Source organism: Nyctereutes procyonoides, unplaced genomic scaffold, assembly GCF_905146905.1.
Source record: "Nyctereutes procyonoides isolate TBG_1078 unplaced genomic scaffold, NYPRO_anot_genome, whole genome shotgun sequence".
Classification (NCBI taxonomy): Eukaryota; Metazoa; Chordata; class Mammalia; order Carnivora; family Canidae; genus Nyctereutes; species Nyctereutes procyonoides.
In genome coordinates, this window is record NW_026575046.1 from 38,783,574 (window position 1) to 38,803,500 (window position 19,927).

General features: G+C 35.2%; 1 protein-coding gene across 1 annotated transcript in view; it reads right to left on the reverse strand.

Annotated features, from left to right (window-relative positions):
• GABRB2 (gamma-aminobutyric acid type A receptor subunit beta2) overlaps positions 1-19,191 on the reverse strand; it is a 240,461-nt gene extending 221,270 nt beyond the window's left edge. The window contains exons 1-3 of the mRNA XM_055325413.1: positions 19,091-19,191; positions 18,843-18,934; positions 17,806-17,873 (exon numbers count right to left, since the gene is read on the reverse strand). Of these exons, the coding sequence (XP_055181388.1) occupies positions 17,806-17,873; positions 18,843-18,934; positions 19,091-19,167 (237 nt within the window). The 5' untranslated portion in view covers positions 19,168-19,191. The remainder of the gene's footprint in view (positions 1-17,805; positions 17,874-18,842; positions 18,935-19,090) is intronic.
• Between the last annotated feature and the right edge of the window lie 736 nt (positions 19,192-19,927).

A 19,927-nucleotide genomic window follows, 5' to 3' on the forward strand; every position in this document is an offset into this window, starting at 1 on the left:
TTTAATTTGAATCATCTCCAACTCAAGTAAAATCCAAGCAAATATGTAAGCAAAAACAATGGTATGCAATTTCACATGCTTCCTCTTCTATTGGTTTATATATCCAGAGTACTTTATTTTTATTCCATACTTATTGTCCTAAAACACAAGTCTGAGACTTTTCTTCTGTAATGACCACAGAGTAAATATTTTGGACTTTGTAGACCATGTGGTCTCTGTTGTAATTATTCTATTCTGCCTCTAAAGTGCAAAAGTAGGTATGGATAATAAGCTTGAGTGTGTTCCAATAAAAGTTTACTTACAAGGGAAAGGATGGAAACTGAGTGAGGGAAAATTAGAGAAAAACACAAATCATGAGAGACTCCTAACTCTGGAAAACAAACAAAGGTTGTAGAAGGGGATAAGGACGAGGGGATGGGGTAACTGGGTGATGGGCAGTAAGGAGGCCACTTGATGGGATGAGCACTGGGTGTTATGAGCATTGTATGTTAGCAAATCAAACATAAATAAAATATTTTTAAAAGTTTACTTATAAAAATAAGCAAATATTGGCAACATTTGGTTGACCTTTGCTCTAAAATATAAATAATCTTTTAGACAACACTAGCTGAAAAAAGATGAGCATGATTATCAAAAGCACATCTGACTAAAATAGTTTAAAAAATAAAACATCCTACAATATATCTTTGAAAATAAATGTTATAATTATCTTTCAGAAAGGAGAATAAATCTATAGATGACTAAGAATCAAATTCCCTTTTTAAAATATCCCCTTTCAATTGTGCTAGTACTCTATTTATGATAGTACTGTAATTATATTTTTATGAAAATAAATAGAACCAAAACATAGTTGTCAAAAAAATTCAAGCCTTTCTTGATATATCAGACAGAAGTCTAAATTCATTGATGTGTAGCACATCAATACTTTAATTTTAAAAACATTCATCTAGTTAGACATTTTCCAAGTAAAAATGTATATTTAAACCCATGCAAAACAGCATGGAATTCCACTCTCAGTTTGCCTATATTTAATCATAAACACATTTTCCTGTCTGAGGAAATATAGTCTTTTCAAACTGATGCATGTGCCATTATTATTTCATATTAATCCCCATCTACTAATGCATCTAATTTAAATTAACCAGCGTTAAATAATTCATCCTGACAGTGGTAACTTTTTGTTTAAACAGAAAAAATGTACACTCAATTTTATCAATGTATGTGTGTGTGATGGCCAAATACTATATGCTACTGACAATGCTGGACTAGTTTATAGAAAGCCTTTTCTCCTATATCTGAGCTTTTGCTTTTCCTTAAGGGCATTACTGACTTAACCAATACAAAAGTTACAATTCAACTAACGAGTCACTAAAATCTCTTAAGATGTATATGGTATGCTATGCTTTCCCTTAAGTTTTGTAACATATACTGGGATATTTTCTAGGAATCTTAAACTTCATGCACAACTAAACCATACTTAGCTAAAGGATTCAACATGAAAACTAAAACTGCTCAGTAAACTGTTCAGTAAATACACTGACTTGGTCAACTCACTTATGAATTTATATAACCATAATGGGAGAGCCTTTACAGTTCTCAATCTTTGGTCATCAAGTCTGTGAATTAAAGGTCATGATCAGGTTTAGTAATAAATCCAGACAAGTCTTCACTCTGAAACTGGTATTTGTGGTAATATTCACACACTGTGTCAACTACATTGCTTTGTTCTCTGGTTGTAATTGTTCTGGATATAAAATATACTCTCTTCAACTATTTGTAATTAAATTATCCATACTTCAAGTAATGGATGCCAGAGTTTAAATGTAGCATGTGATGATGATTTGGCTCACTACATCAAAAAAAAAAGCTTTTTTATTTTCACAAATTTCATAATGTGCAAGATAAAAATGGGATATATTAAGCAGAGACTTCTGCTTTAAATTTTATTCAATAAGGTTAAAGGAATAGAAGAATCTTTAAGACTATGCCTTTAGTGGTAATTCATCTTGGTTTTATGGGGCCAAGTAAGTGGCTTCTATGTTGGAGGTTGAAACTGAAATAAGATAGCCATTTTAAATGTTTAAGTTGGTTAGGAATAATAAGCTGCAAAAAAATGATATATATATATATATATGATATATATATATACACACATATATATATACATATATATAGAACAGGCTAGTGACACCTAACGCACCTCATGCAACTCATGCATAATTTGAAATGGAAATAGTACTCTGAGTTGTAAAGATAAAAAACACCTTCTCATATGATTATATGGCATTTATTCTTTTGGCCAAGAATCAAAAATAATCATTGGATATAAAAATCCTATTCACAATAACCATAAAAACTGTAAAGTATTGAATAATTAATTTACCAAGAATTATGTAAGGCCTATGGGAATACATTTAACAAGAAATGTGAAAGACTTACAGGTAGAAAACTATGAAATTTTACTGAAGGACATAATAGAATATGTATAAATGGTAAGACATTGTATGTTTTTCAATAGAAAGAACTAATATTGTTGAGAAGTAAATTTTCTTTCAAATTTCAAAGCAATTACAACCAGAATACTGGTAGCATTTTTTTTAACTTGCCAAAATATTGTACGAAAGTACAACTATCTCAGTATTTAAGTATAAATAAATAGAAACATAATGAGGGGAGATTTGCCTTGATATTTAAGGTCAGAATAATTAAAACCACATGACGCTGGCACAAAAATGGAGAGAAAAATATTAATGAGGCAAATTGCAGAGTAAAAACATAGACCTAAGGACACATGAGATTTCTTATACGAGGAACAGATTATTTCATTAAATTTTACTGTCACAATTATGTCTCCATCCATCTACCTATCTAACCTATGGATAGTTCCATTTCAGAACTTACTCAAAAACACATTGCAAATGAAGTCAATATTTACACAAAATATTGAACTGAAAAAATCACACAAAATACTGAGAGATCACTTGAACATTCCTTTCAAATCTTGTGGTAGACAAGACTTTTCAAAGTCTGAAAAGCAAGATCAAAAACCATAACATATTTTAGTAAAAACGAATAGAAATTTTCTAGATACTAAAATGTGTTATTCACAAAGTCATTACATAAGGAAATATGTTTATAACGTATAATAAAGTGTTAATATCTTTAATATATAAGAAGTTCCAACAAATAAATATAAAAAAATGAATTCTCCAATAGAAAAAGATATCAATAAATGACAGGAAAGGCCAATTCAGAGAGATGAAATACAATTGCCCTATAAACAAAAGCAGTATTTGAGATAGTTATCTTGCAATAAAAAATTCAATCAATCTAGCAGATTACCAATTCCACCTTTTAGGTTGGCAAAGATAGGAAGATGAACATACTGAGGGAGATACCTAGGAAGAGTCTAAGTATGTGCACATGGAACTTTCATACACTGGTGGTTAAGAGCATAAATTAGAACCTAAAGGAAGCACAGTTTTGTAATTGTATTAATACCCAAAGTCTACAAGAATTTACCAGAGGAGATAATTTTACAATCGCATCAAATATGACCACACATGACTGTTTAATATAGTTTCATTCATGATAGTATAAATCCCCCAAATAATTATAATGTCTATCAACAGGACTGATTTAATAAAATCAATGAAATTCCGCAAGCTTTGGGTACTATGCTATAGAAAAATTTTAGATGTCATCAAAAGATGTTCACAAAATATTAAGAGCAGAAATCATAAAACATGATGTCTGATACTACCTGATTCTATTTCATGTACATCTCAAGAAGTCTGGAGGTTTAGTGATCACTTCCCTAACAGTATTTATATTTAGGTGATGAAATTAACTGGCATCTTCACTTTTAATTATAGTTTATTAATTTTTTCTGTCCATAATGGGCAGAAACAAGTAATAAAAACAATTAAGGTTTAATGATGGGAAATTTTTTAAATGGGAGAATATTAAGAAAATTATATAACATAAATTTACCCACTTTACAAAATGAACATAACAAACAGCTAGAAGTTACCTTATATCTTTCATTTAATTTCCTTAATTTCCAAGTACAGAAACTCTGAACAAGAATTTTGTAGGAAGTTTTATCATCAGTGACAAATTCAGGACAAATCCAGAACTTCCAAGTCCCTGATTTTGATATAAGTACTGAGTTTTTCACAAAAAATAAAATAGAAATAATCTCTTAAAAAATGTAACAGCATACTTTAGCCCAAGGATTGCTTGTTTTCAAAAGAAATCTAGAACTTAATAATTATATATATATACCCGTGTATATATGTACCCTAATTTTATTCTTAATTTTTATCAACCCAGGTGTATATTTGACAAAGTAGAAAAAAATTAGAAATATTTTGTTGAAGCCACATGTTTTTCTCAACTTTGAAGATCACAAATATATTCAAACTGAAGTCTTTTAGATTGACCTTGAAATACATCACAATTGTTATTTCACACAAATGCTAATCATCATTTTGCTGAATATTCTGAGATGCTCAGATACTGAGATAGATACCACCTCATTAAAATAAAAGAAAGATATCAAGGGCAGATATTTTCTTGGTTCTAAAAGTCATAAAATTTAATCAAAATCTAATTTTGTTCTTAATTCTCAAAATTACCATATCTTTTTTTTTTTTCAGAGAAGGTTTTTGTTTCAAGCAAGCAAGAACTGAATTCATTTCCTGGTGATGAAAGATGTTTATGCAAGAAAAAAGTAAACCATAATCTTCAATTTACCCACAAACTCTAATAATGCTGACACAGTGAAAATTACTCATTTTAATTGATCTCTCAATTAATTAGACTGACTTTTTTTGTATTACAGATTTTATTCCCTATGTTCTATTTTTTTTTTATTTTAAGATTTTATTTATTTATGAGAGACACAGAGAGAGAGGCAAAGACATAGGCAGAGGGAGAAGCAGGCTCTCTACAGGATCACGCCTGGAGCTGAAGGCAGATGCTCAACCACTGAACCACCCAGGCATCCTTATTTATTTTATTTGTTTAGGTTTCCCAAAAATCATATAAGAATCTTGAATGTGAACTATTAACAACCATCTTGAGAGACTGTGATGGAAGCAGGTCTGTTCAATTTTTTCAATTTCCTTTTCCTTTAAATTTAAAGAAAACACGAAATAAATGGGCTAGGGGACAAATCAGGCTCAAATTCCAGTTCCAACATTTTCCAGCTATAACATAAGGAGGGCTATCATTCTAATAGCTTCTAACTCACAAAAGTCTTCTAACCCACAGTTGTTTACCCATCTGTAAAATATGATAATGCTTATTTCATAAAATTTTTGAGAATTAAATGTGAAAACATTTAAAAATTAAGGTTTCTCAAAAAATGGTAGTGACTTTCAGTAGTGTCATTAATCAAAATAAATATATCCCAGTTACATATCAAAGGTATACTGCAATTTTTCAACTCCTGTTTTTCCTTGACCTTTTTTAATTCAAACATTTATTAACTATCAAATGCTTAAAAGAACAGAGAATCCACATGCACTTTAATACTGTTGATTTCATATCATGTAAATTCTAAAAGACAGTCCCTAATTATGTATACATTCTTACATGGTAACTCGTGGTTGCATACTTTACATATATAAATATTTATTTATAATAAACAAGACCCAACTACTATGTAAGAAAGGTCTTCTGCTATTTCTCAACTATTGAAAACACATTACACGCTCCCCAAGAACAGGAACACATATGCCTATCCTTCTTTTCCTCTTCCTCTCTGGGTATCTCTTTTTCTCTTTAAAGCTCCAAGATTTAAGTAGCATATGATTGTTCCTACCATGATTGCATTAGGCACTACAACAATAACAACAAAATAGGAAACCCAAAGCTCCAGGATTGTGGCTATTTTTTAAAAATAAGAGCATACACAATTAAGGTATTTTGTCTAAAACTAGGACATATTTATAGCATTGCCACTTTGACTCAAGTAACCTAAGAAAGTTCCGTTAAAAACAAATTTCCACCTACGTGGTGGTGATGATGATAGAATCAGTTTGGTAAACTAAGATAAAGCCATTTTAAAATGTGGCTCTCAAAGCTGGTTCATTAAATAGAAAGAATTTTCTGGACTGTTAGAAAATGTGCAATTAAGATGTGAAAATGAGAGTTGATCTTTCTGAGTAACCAGAAAATAATATATTTGTCAGAAAATACTACTTTGTAGTGTTAAAAAAAAAGCAATTGGTGAATGATTTTATTCAGATTTCTTACAGAACAGAACTTGGCCTTCAACACCTAATGTGTAAAATAAAGCATCCTAAAAATCTGAAGGAAATAAGGAAAGCTGTGTTTTTCATATGCTCTGTAATTCTACTGATCTTTCACCTGTAAATTTGGCAAGTACTTAAAATATTATGACTTTTAGAATAACAAAGGTATCATCTCTAATGAATTCAGTTAGAAGAATGGTTTGCCACACGGACATGCTAATGTGATTCAAATAAACACTTAAAAGCATTCTTTCAACACAGAAGCCAGATGCAAATTTACACAGCCTAGCAGATCAGCCCCACCAGTGTCAAAAGAGAGTGTTGGCTTAACAGTGCTTGAAAGAGCAATGGTTTACATAACTGATTGATGGGAGAGTTCTTCAAGAGATCTTCAGTCTATTAACTCAAACACTCATTTGGAAAAAGAAATTTAAATATGTATTTACAAAATAATTCTTCAAGTTTCTCCGTCGGTCAAGGAAAGCAAACAGGAAAAGTACTTAAATTTCATTTTTTGGATCACAGTTATCTTCAACAGTGGTTAAGTTTACAAAATGGTGATTGGAGTTTACAACCCAATAATTGGCACCTACTCCCTTGTATTTGAAATTCTTGACATCCCTGCTAACTTTATGATATTCCTTAAGATGGCCTATAAATCATTTCTTTAAAGATTAATGTTAAAAATATTTCTTGAGAAATCTACAGTTGATGAATTGTTAACACCTCCACAAAACCGGACAATTTATAAAGATTATCTTTGCAGAATTGTTTAAAAGCTAGCTGTGTGACTATACAGTCCTTTGTAAAATCCAGTTAACTTATGTAGTCCTAAGAAGTAGGAAAATTCCATATTATATTAAAACAAATGCTCCATCCTGGAAGGGACGAACTCTCTAAAATATCACGTACTAGATGTTAAAGCTATAGAAATTGGAAGCTAGGACTAAATGGGACTGTTTCCACAGAAAACAGTCACTTTTAAATTATCTATATTACAAGCCATACTATCTAATATTTCCCCTTAGCAGAATAATAATGCAGAATAAAACAGCCTTTAATTCCCATTATTATTCACTATTTCTCTGTTTTCATGGAAAGTGAAAAACCAAAGCAGTGTTAAGATGAGCATGAGGAAAAAAAAAAAAAGATAAACATGAGATAAAAATATAGCAGTACGGGGGATCCCTGGGTGGCGCAGCGGTTTAGCGCCTGCCTTTGGCCCAGGGCGCGATCCTGGAGACCCGGGATCGAATCCCACGTCGGGCTCCCGGTGCATGGAGCCTGCTTCTCCCTCTGCCTGTTTCTCTGCCTCTCTCTCTCTGTGACTACCATTAATAAATAAAAAATATATATATATATAACAGTACGTATTTTATCAAACCCTCTAAATCTCTATTTTGAAGGGTGTCAGGGTGGCTCAGTGGGTTAAGTGTCTAACTCTTGTTTTTGGCTCAGGTCATGATCTCTAGGTGGTGGGATCAAGCCCCACTACAGGCTCTCCATGCACAGCATGGAGTCCTCTTGACATTCTTTCCCCTTTCCTTTTCCCTTTCCCTCTGCTTCTCCCTCTGCTTGTGCTCCCTCTCACTCTTTCTCATAAATAAATAAATAAATAAGTAAATAAATAAATAAATAAATAAATAAATAAATAAATAATAAAATCTTAAAAATAAATAAATGTATTTCAAGTATGTTTGATAGTGTACATTATATATTAGTGCATAGATAAATACACATTTACTGAGCAAGTCAAGTAGACAGATTAAATTCTCACGATGCAGCCATCATTTCTATCTAAAAAGTAAAATAAAATAGCTGAGTGAAAGACGGCTTTTAAAAACTATTTAATTTATAAAACTTCATGGAAGAGTCTGTAGATAAACATTTTAGAAAATGTTTTTGATCAATGGTGTTGTACCAATTAGGCACTGAATTATTGATCTGTAGAGGAGCAATCTCAAGATGCTTAATCATTGAGGCCTCAAGTTGAAGCAGATATTTCCAGAATTATAATTAGGCAGCCATAAATAATTTATAGGAAGCTATTCAATATACAAATGTGCAATACTACTATTACTAACCAATTAAATAGCTACCTTTCTAAACAAGGAATAGCCAAATTATATAATCCTGAAATGCATAGTAAAATATCAGTATTTCTGATTTTTTTCAGACATCTTAAAACTAAATAATTGATACAGCTATTACTAATTTATTCATCGTAACAACACTGTGCTAGGTGCTCATCCCTCCTCCATTTCACACTCTTTGTTTCAACTTTTGTTTTTTCTAAATATGTTCATCCTTTGTGTCAATAAAACTAGTGTGGGGGCTCCTAAAGACATTTATAAAAATAAAAATCAGAGCTGGAAAACATTTTTCAACTTTCTCATACTTCCTTTAGTGTCTCCTGCCTTCTTCACTCTTTGTGAAGCTGCTTCAGATTTTCTCATCAAATCACAGCATCACCCAAGAATTTCCAAGGTCTCCTCTGCATGGCGGGCAGGTCCTATGCAATTAAGCTTCACACATAGGTATTGTCCATGCATCTCTGATCTTCCTCTGTGGCTTACTTTTGTATCATTTTTCTAAGATATATGTAGATTCACCTCTAAAACTTCATTAATTGTTGCTATTGTGTTAGGAGAGAAGTTATTTTATCTTCAATTGCCAATTACTTCTAAGTTAAGACCTCTTGGCAAGTAAGTAGGCGGTAAGTGCCAAATTATAGAGCAAGGAAAAATGAGACTTGGCAATAAAAATGCCGATAGAATGTTAACAAAATCAGCACCAGCAAGAGCCAATGAGCTAAAAACATTCCTATATTTTTCCATATAAATAGGGACAGGATAATATAAACCCATTTCTTTCCTTGTTAAGTAATATATGTATTTTGTAAATAAAATGCATAACTGTGAGCAACATATAAACCTTGTGTTTGTGTCTTTTAAAAACTCATAACCATCCTTCCTCTTATTCCTCTTTTAACTGTTTCTAAGTGTTTTTGTCATCTGATAAATGTAAATTGATTTTGAAAAACTGAGTACTATCGGGCAGCCCCAGTGGCACAGCAGTTTAGCGCTGCCTGCAGCCTGGGGTGTGATCCTGGAAACCCAGGATCGAGTCCATGTCAGGCTTCCTGTATGGGGCCTGCTTCTCTCTCTGCCTGTGTCTCTGCCTCTCTCTCTCTCTCTCTCTCTCTCTCTCTGTGTGTCTGTATGAATAAATAAAGTCTTTAAAAAAAAAAGAAAAAAGAAAAACTGAGTAATATCAGAATAGAAACAGTAAAGAGTAGCTGTGTAAATATGAGTCAAGCTGATTTATGAATTTTTTAAAATTTCCATTTATATGCTATTTAAATGCAGTTCTCTAATTTGTATATTATTGTTAATGGTGCAAAAGTAAAAATAAATATGTTTATTTTCAAATAATTGATAGCTAGAATTATGATTAATAATCTATAAAATGTATATTAAAACTGTTTTTTGAAAAAATACAGAACGAATAAAAAATAAAATGTCATTATATTCATGCATATGTTTGTAAGATTGTGGAAAAATACACATCAATTCACATAGTAGAGATGTGTACTTTTTTTTTAATGAAAGCATACGTCTGTAAAAATACTCTGTATTAGGTGAAAATGTAGACTAAATTTTTCTCTACAAAATAAGTATAATGTATAAAATATGAATAAACAAATAGATGAGAACTAGAAGGTAATACAGATCAATTAAAATACAGGTTTAATGAAGTGATGAGGATGTATACAATCTTTGTTTTTGATGTTTGCTGGTATTTTAAGATTGGTTTTGACACAATGTACCACCAAACATACATGCAAATGGTAATTAAGCAAAAGATCAATAAGGAAAATCTCAATGACAAATCTCTTCTTTTCTCTAGTTGCTTGGTTGGAAACAATACCACAACATCCACAACACCATTCTTTACACCAATGTTTCTCAATTGGGGACAATCCCCTTACGACACATGGTACATTTAACATTTTCTGGAGACATTTTTGGTTTTCACAACACCAGGAGTACTTCTGGTGGTTAGAAGGCAGAGGCAAGGTTGCTGTTAAATACCTCACAATATATATGATATATGATAGCTCCCCTACAACAAAGAAGTTTCTGGTCTGAAGTGAAAATAATGCTGAGGGTAAGGAAATCTTGTTATAGAATGATTACAAAATAAATCAGTGCCGTTTCCCAAAATTAACATACACACATATCCCTCCCATATAACTAGGGAAAACACTTTGTCTGACTTACATTCTTAAAAAAATTCCCACAACCATTTCAGAATTTCAGTGGGGGTAGAGAGAGGTGCACTGAAGTACACATGATGAGCTAAAATATGAAACTTGAGACACTTCCTTAGCCTGCTTTCTCTTGCAGAGTAATCATATATCTTTAATCGTAATCATATCTTTATTTCATGCCATAGTTAAGCAAGAACATTGTTCAAGGTACCCATGATGAAGTAACAGCAAAAAATTTGTCTTAGACAAACCCAAGAAAAAAATAGGTTTATAAGCTGTAATATCAAGTGGCATAGATGTTTAAAAATAGGTAAGTCTTCTAGAGATGCAATCTTTATAATGAGTCTCATTTATACTACATGGGATGGAGGAAAGAAAGATCTGGGGGAAAAAAAGGAAAAAAAATCAACCACCTTTAAGAGAATTATTTGCAGGAGCAATTTATCAGAAATTGGAAAAATGTGTTTTCGGTGGAAAAAAAGCTCAATTGAAAATGAAGTCTTTATAATAAAAAAAAATTAAGGGAAAGGGTGTGGTCTTTTGTACATAATGTCCACTCACAGCCATAACCACTGAGTTTATGGTTCTTAAACGTATATCAGCCACTATGTCCTGGCAATTACTGGCCTTAATGGTTATCTGATTCTTTTGGAACAACAAGAAAATTATTAGACAAGTTAAAAAAAAAGCACCCATTCATAATGAAAGAAATTATGACACAAAAGATATCCTGGATTCTTCAAGATCTTATGAAAGTCTTCCTTTATTGCATGGTTTAAATTATGCTCAATAGATGTAATTTAGTGTATAAGTATCTCAAGGATGGGGACCATTTCTTATATTTAATATATAATATATACATTGGCTAAAGTACCTACTTGGAATCACTTTAATAAAATTAAGAATTTTTTAAGGTTGGAGAGAGTGAGGATTAGTTTATCTGATCTCTCCACTGTTTCAAAAAATAATAAAAACAAACAACAACAAAATAGGGTCCTCAAGGAATGAAAAGGTTGTTTTTTTGTTTGTTTGTTTGGTTGGTTGGTTGGTTTTTTTTGAGGCCCTGCTACATGTAAAACTGCAGTATAATCATATGGCTAAAATTAAGGGATGTGAAATCAGTCATCTGCTAGCTGTGTGACCTTGAACAAGTCACTCAACCTCCCTGGGCCTCAGGTTCCTCTTTTGTTAAATAGGTTGATAGAAGCCGTCTCACTGTTTTTATCGGAAGATTGGATGAGATAGTGTAAATTAACAGGATACTTACATGAGTTAAGAACTCAGTAAGAATTAACTGTAATTATTTTATTATATTAGTATTATATTAGCATCATGATGACAATGAAAAATGTTGCTTACTGTACAAGAGAGGGAAAAGGGTAAGAGAGTGGGAAGGAGGAGAAGCAAAAGAAGAAGAGAACGTAACAGTTTGCTAAAAGTTGGGTAGGAAGATTTCTAAGCATAATTTACTTAGAGTTAAGTGTGCCTGTGGTCCGTGAGTTTACCCATACCCTTCACCATGTTTTCTGCTTCCTGGCTATCCTTCTATGTGCCCCAGGCAACCTCATTAACTTACCCATTTTCCACAGAGGCCAATTTTAACCTCTTCTATTCTCAACAGAAAGTGTCTCCCATGTCAGAGAGAATATAGAGGCCTTCAATCAAGCAAGCCTTTCTTTAGCTTCATCTCCTGCCTCCTCACTCATCTATTATATTGTATCTGCAACTTACTCCCTTCTAAAGGAAACTTTTCCAAATTATATATCATTCCTTTTAACAATTACACTCTCCCTACTTCACTTTAGATCCAAAATTTTCAAAAGTATAGTTTCCAACTACTAAAGCTCCTGTATGTTTACCAGAGAGCTCTTATTACTACTATACTTGGGAGCTAAGCCTCAGAATTTATTTCAATTGATCATTGTGGCATGTGACACCGCTGACGACTTTCTTCTTCTAAGATTTATTTACTTATCTAAAGATGAGACAGAGAGAGAGAATCTGTGAGCTCAGGCGAGAGCATGAGTGGGGGGAGGGGCAGAGGGAGAGAGAGATTATCAAGCCAACTCTTCACCAAGGGAGGATCCTAAGGCAGCCATAACCCACAAGCCTGAAATCATGACCTGAGTTGAAACCAAGAGTCAGAGCCTTAACTGGCTGAGCCACTCAGGCGCCCCACTTTCTTCTTTTTGAAACTCTCTTGTGCCTCAGCTTCCAAAACACTCTTATCTGCAGGTTCTCTTCCTAACTCTTTGATTGTCACTTAGCTACTTATTAATCTTCGTGGACTCCTTTTTAGTCTTCTTCCACTTAAATTACAGTGCTCACCAGATATCCATTTATAGCTGTCTTATAATCTTCCCTTTTTAATTTTACCCATTCATACTGTTATAAGTGCTACTTATATCCTGACGATGTCCAAGTTCCTCTCTCTAGTCATGACTTCTTAGGTAGCTTTAGATCTGTATTTTCCAGCCTCCATTAGGAGATTTCATGTTTATAGAAAAGTCAACATCCCAAACTGAGCTCACTGTTCATCACCCCACCTCCAACTTGGCTGCTTTCTTTGTGTCCTCCATATCAATAAATGGTACCATCAGAAATTTGGGATTTACCAAGTCCTTTTGCTTCTATCTTGTAAGTGCCCCAGGTTTATATCTTCTCTTTTATGTCCCTGCCTCAATTCATCAATTCTTCCTTTATTTTTGCAATGAGTTTCACCTTATCTCCCAACTTTAGGTCTTGTTTAACTCTCCATATTTCAGAAGCATCTTCCTGAAATGTGAATCTACTCATACAATACTCCTATCCTTTCATGGGTCCCTACAGTCTTTGAAACAAAATTTAAATTCTTTAGCAAGCTGCAAAAAATGGTCTTTATAAGTTGACCACCACCTATGATCTCAATACCAGCTCTTATCATCTTCTTACTCCCACTCCCAACTCCAGCCATTTAAAGTTACTGGCTAATCCCTAACCCCGTTTATCTCTCCTGTGTTTTTTTCTCCTATGTGCCATTATTTCTGTTTGGAATATCTATCCATAGTCCTCTAATCCCATCTTCAACTAGTAATTTCTGTGTAATATCTCAGTAGTCTGTATTCCCAATATGGCCTGTGTATTTTCTCCTTCAAAGCATTTCTAATCCTGCATTATGATTCTTTCTACCTTGGTTAAACAGTGAATGCCTTGAATTTGAAGCCTATGATTCCATGTTCTGTTTCTCCACATTTATGGTACAGTGTCTAGTGAATAATAACAAATTGCTTCTATTGGAACAAATAGGTCACCCAATATTTGTGGCACTAACCAGGAGTCAAACATGCAACCAACTTTTATGTATAGAGCAAAAATCACATGGGGAGATCTACTATAACTGTCTACATGCAGTTTATAAACATAAACTAGGAAGAAAGAATGAATATGTAACTTATACAGCAATTTGAAGGGGAGAAATACCAAATGAACCCATGGGAAGTACAGACCACTAGGTAAACAACTGGCTGCTCACAAATAAAATTTTGGAGAAAAGATAAGATTTGTGCTAAGTATAAGTACAGTAATAGTCTACAGAAAAATTAGGAATAGTGAACACCTAGATATTAAGCCTCATGAGGTCAGGAGGCAAATCAATCTTATTCATTGCTTTGTCTCTAAGGTCTAACAACATGGCAGGATCATAGTAGCTGCTAAATAAGCATTTGTGTTGAATTGAATTTTAAACTGTGCATCTGGTGATGCAAGAAAACATCTGTTTAAAAAAAAGCAGCACTTTTCTTCTTTCGCCATTCCATAAAAAGGTAATTTGTGTGTGTGTTTACTAGAACTATTTCCTCAAAAGTGAAATATTGCTTCACTCTTTGGTTGGCAAATGTGTTGTTTCAAGATGGATAAGAATCTGCTTTAAATGAAGAGAAAGCTATTTCGGTCCATAATTCTCAGAGCCAATTTTGGATCTTAAAATGCACTTTTCATCAAAGAGTCTTAACAAAAAGATTCCTGCCAATGTAACCAAGACATCTAAAAATACTTCATTCTAAAGCCAGGCTTTCTGCTCAGGAGCATTCTAATTGAAATCACATTCTTCCAAAGATCTAGCATTGGGCCAAGAGTCACCTGAGCAAGCTACCATCCTCACCTTCATGAGTAAGAACTCAAAACGGCATAATATTTAGGAATTCTGTATTTTTTCTTACATTTATGCTGGATTTCCAAGTTTTCCTGGAGCTTCTTTGTACTCAACAGAGCTATTATAATAAAGCAAACCAGCAACACATATAACTTTGAGTTGGAAGTCAATTTAACATGTCCCCTCTCATTTCAAACATTAAAAAGACCTGAGACCTGGTAATATAAATTATTGACCCAAGTACATTTAGGGCAGCAGCTGGAATGGAAAGAGTCTCTTGTGTGATAGCCTGTTATTCAGTCTTCCACATAAGCTCTGTTAACGGAACATCAATACTTTCACATATATTGTTTTATTAATTCTGATAGTCACCTGAGATAGGTAAAATGGGACTATTCCTTCCCTTTAACAGGTGAAGAAATTGAGCCGCACCTGTCTGTGAATTTCCTTAGGATGACTGAGCAGCAGAAGCAGAACTAGTATTCAAGACTCTTGACTTGGTTCAGATATTTCTATCATTGTAATTTACCAGGAGCGTTAAATTGACAGGGTTCTTCAGTACAAATGAATCACTGACAATCTAAATGGTCTGTTGTTTACCATCCCTCAAGGGAAGATTTGCTATAGTAAAAGAAAGTTACAATTACCAGAGGTTGCATTTCACAAAAGATAATGAGGCAAAAACATATATGTTAATTAATTTTGAGGTTTAACTTAAATAATCAATCATTCTTTCAGAATTAAAAATAATCAAAAGATACAAATACTTTCAGACTTGTGTACAGGGGCAGTATGCCACGAACATCTTATTTTTTTTACACGCTAGTGATGAAATTTCCCATCTGTTGCTTCAAATCAAATAAGCATATTTAAAAATAACATACATTATTGTTAGCTGAAATAAGTGTTAATTTTTCAACAAGTAAAGAATGTGTCCGGACAAGTCCACATATGTTAGCAGCAGGCTAAGAAAGGAATCTGACATGGGATTTTTAGCACTTGGTTCTAATCATTAATGCTACAGTACTGGCCTATTTACAATCTGACATTTGTTTTTGCACTTTCAACATCCCATGATTTTTCAGCAACAGTAAATAGCTTCAAGAGATGACACCTCGCCTTAGCTGAGTCTATATTTTGACTAGCAGGTCTTGGCATTGTGTCCAGCTCAGATGCCTCTCCAAAATGCTGCATGCAGGTAAAAGGTGAGTAAAAATTAAGAAAACAAAAAAAACAAAAAAAACACTACTCTAAACAATTGCGGGATATAATCTATCTAAAGTTCATAGCTGACCTACCACAGCCACTTCTAATCTTCTTATCATTGTCTGTTTGGATTCTAGTTCCTAATTTTCCCATAGAATACCATTTTGTGATGTTGCTATGTAAAAAACAACACAAATAAGTCAAAATGCAAAAGAAAGGAGTCTAATTTAACCACACAGGACACAAAGAACCATACCTGATCTCTATATCACTTTGTTTCTAGCGATACAATTTAGATTCAAGTGTTTGAGACTTGAGAGGTACCCACATTAGGACATTTTAAAACGGTTATGGTAAAACTCAAAATTTAAACTGATGAAAGACCTCCATAATCCCACAAAAGTAAATATTTGCATAGCTGAGAAATTAATAGGTTTCCAAGGAAGATGTATTCTCTAGACAACAGAGGATTTTCATAATGTGTGGGAAATCTGTGGTTCTGGATCACTCAATATTGTCTCAGTCTGTGTTTGTATCTTATACAACAAAAACGTCGCCAATAATTAAAATAGAAAAGGATATATGGCATTAAAACATGTATACTGAAACTGTTGAATATTCCCAGGAGTAGTCATGAGATGTTTTATAATCTTGTGATACCTCAGGATTATCACCTGTCTTTGGAGAGTGTACAGGGATAAGGCTGGTTATTAGAGCCTGCTCTCTATTTGAATTCTGGGAATATGGAAATTTGCATAATGTTGAGAGCATATCCACTACCTAGTACTTTGGCTCTCTTGAGTTAATTAATAAGTGTCCTAACTTTCAAGTCCTGATGTCTGGCTTAGAAGTTTTTGAATAAAACTTTACACACCTCACCCTCTTCTTTAAATAGTATATTTCATTTCTAGGAAGAACCATGCCACAACAGGATTTGAAATGTACTGTGTGTTTTCAGGATTGAAAGTAACACTTGCATCTTACATTCAAATGTGACCTTTCTAGAGAAACTTTTCCAAAGGAGAAAACTTCAAAAACACAGTAGAAAAACCACTGGAGAAACAAGTGAGCAGCCAGCCCAAGTAATCAGGGGTATCTGGGACACTTCTCATTGTTTTGTATGTCTGCAGTGCCCCAATATGGGCAGCAGGGGGCGCTCCTGCATGAAGCAAACCCCCCACAAGTGTCCCTGGGTCGAGAACACCGAGGCTTTTTCTCTTAGCATTTGCCCCAAGTCCAACCAGGTATTCAATGAGTACTGTTGTCCATAAATTGTACAACCTTAAGACATACGGTGAATAACGTTGCAGAAGTGACTGGCTAGGGCTTATGGGTCTGAGCCTGACTTTAGAAAACAGTGACCAATTTTTGTGATTTATTTTGGTGGGCAAGCAGACTTATGAGCTGGTGAACAATTGTGGGAGGAGGTGATTGCCATCAGATGTAAAGAGGCCATCTCTGAAAGCAACAAGTGGACATCAGTATCCCAGGGTCATTTATTCAGCCTCTTTGTAACAGTTTAGTTTGTAGGTTATATTCCCCATGAAACATCAAATCAAAACCCTTCCCTCTTTTCCTGATCTAAACTCAGAAAACCCTGGATGAATCTGGTTTCCCACTACACCTCAGGAAAAGTGGCTTCTGCAGGGGATCTTCTGCATGTGGCTGTGTTTTGCACATGAATTATGTGGCATTTTACTTGCTCTGTACCAATTCCCAAGTATCCAAACCAGGTTGGAAAAATTGTGAGGAACCAAAAAAGCAAATGCTTTGAAACCTCCAACACAGTGGGCTCCAAAGCAAAATCCCCAGCCTTCACCCCCCCACTTCATATACATACTCATGCATACACCACCCCCACCGACTGGCTCCTTCCTACTTCCTGTCCCCAAATGAAGGTCTGCAGAGACACAACCATACACCTCAGTACTCACCATATTGACTTCAGAAACCATATCAATGCTGGCGATGTCAATGTTCATTCCCACGGCCACAGGGGGACCTGCGAACCAAGATACCCAGCCACGTGACTTCTCAGAACTTCATTCATTCTCAACAAGAGTTGTAACTGGGCATGGGACATTCTGCCCCAAATCCCTCATTCTTCACTTCCCTGCTCTTTTTAAAAAAGAGTGCCAGGCACTCCTCTAGGAAATGCTCCATGGAACATGTACACACGTGCCCTCGTAGAAGAGGGATTCCAATTCTATCTACATATGTAGATGTCTCAGTATGAGAACACACACAACTCGCAGAAACACAATGAACCGGTCTAGCCTGAGGCAATTTTATATATTGCACTAAAACCCCCTCCTCCTCATTCTTTCCCACCCCCCTTCAGTGCGCGGGTTTTAACTCTTTGAGCTTCGTAAGTCTAAAGCAAAATTAAATGGGCATATCAGTGTATCTAAGGCTTCTCCTACTTACCCTCTCTACCTCTTAGTCCTCTCCAACCCCTTCCCTCCCACCTCCCCAAACAGTGGGGCTTCCAGAACTGGATAATATCCAGACACCAGCCACTTTAAACCATTGCCAGAACTCTTCCAAAGTAGGCGGGCACAGGGGATTAATGTCACTTTTCAACCAATTGCCTGCACATTTTGTTCTCGAAAACGTTCACGATGGCCTCCAATAAGCCAGGTTCTCTGGGCACACCATTAACTAAACTTAAGAGGTTTGTATCTCAATGAAGCAAAAACAGTGAAGCAAAGGATTTCAGCAGTGAAGCTCACGAACAGCAGTCATCTATGCACTCTAACAGGGTCTCACTGAAAGACCATCTAAGTGCTGAATAGTAGCAAATCGGCATAAGTTTGGATCACTTTCTCAATATGGTGATACAGAGAGAGATACATTCGATATACCACATGCAGCCAACAATGAGGGGAGGGAAGACACAGCGCACGCAAAGCTCAAAAGACAGCTTAGGCTATAGCTGGGCTGTTTCTTATCTCCAAGGCAACCCCATTACCTCCAAAATCTGGTCTCAGACGAATGTCATAGCCTTTCAGGAGTCTATCCACTGTCTCTTTAACCAGCGACATATTACTAGGGTCATTGACACTAAAGAAAGAAAAGACAATAAACAGGCATCAATAAGGCAGCAGGCACAGCGTCTTCAGCATCTTTCCGATTCTGACTACAGATCCCTGCTCACAGAGGTATGCAGACAGAGCCCTTCAAAGTGAAATGAAAAAGCGAAATGCTGGGCACACTTACCTCTGCGCACAGACAGCGGCGATTATTAAGGGGAATGACCAAATCCCAAGGTAGCCCTTTTTCCGGACTCTCCACATCCCTTTAGTTTTTGATGGGATTGAGGGTTTCACTGAAGAGAGGAGATCCAACTTAGTCTGCCCAGTGCAGTAATTCTAATGTGAGGCGCATGCGCACGGTGTACCAAAACATCAAAGGGGCAGCGGCGGCTGCCTGGGACCGAGCAGATTTTCTTGCTAAGGAAAAAAAAAAAAAAAAAATTAAAGGGGAAAAAGGAAAAACACATATATGTATAATATATACATATTTTAATAATAATAAGGAAAGGCACCCCGCGGGGGGACCCAGAGTAAAATCTTTGTCTTCCTTTCGTTAAGACAAAAACAACTAGAGCGTCTGGTAAGTTTTGGTAGTTGCAGGAGGCAGTTTTGCACCTCGAGGGCTGTGGGGTTTGGGGGCGTGTGTGTGTGTGTGTGTGTGTTTCCTCTTAAATATGCAAACCCAGATAAGGAATTTAAAAGATAGCAGGTGTGGGGTGCTAGTGGAAGACGGGTGCCTGGGAGCCCACTTCGGGTATCAGCAAGCCGACGACGAGAGGAGTTTGAACTTTATTTCCTGGCGAATAGCCTTCCCTGCGTGGGGCGAGATGTGTGCTAGGGGTGGGGGCCGTGCGGGGGAGGGTGGGGGAAGGGACGGTGGGTGCAGTAGTCCAAGGGGGAGGGGAGAGAGACACCAATGGGAGAAGTGCTGAGCAATCCGTCGGATTTGGGGCGGGGGGGGGCGGGTAGGGGAGTAGAGAATAAGGAGGAAAATGAAAAATTAAAAAGAAAAAAAAGAAAA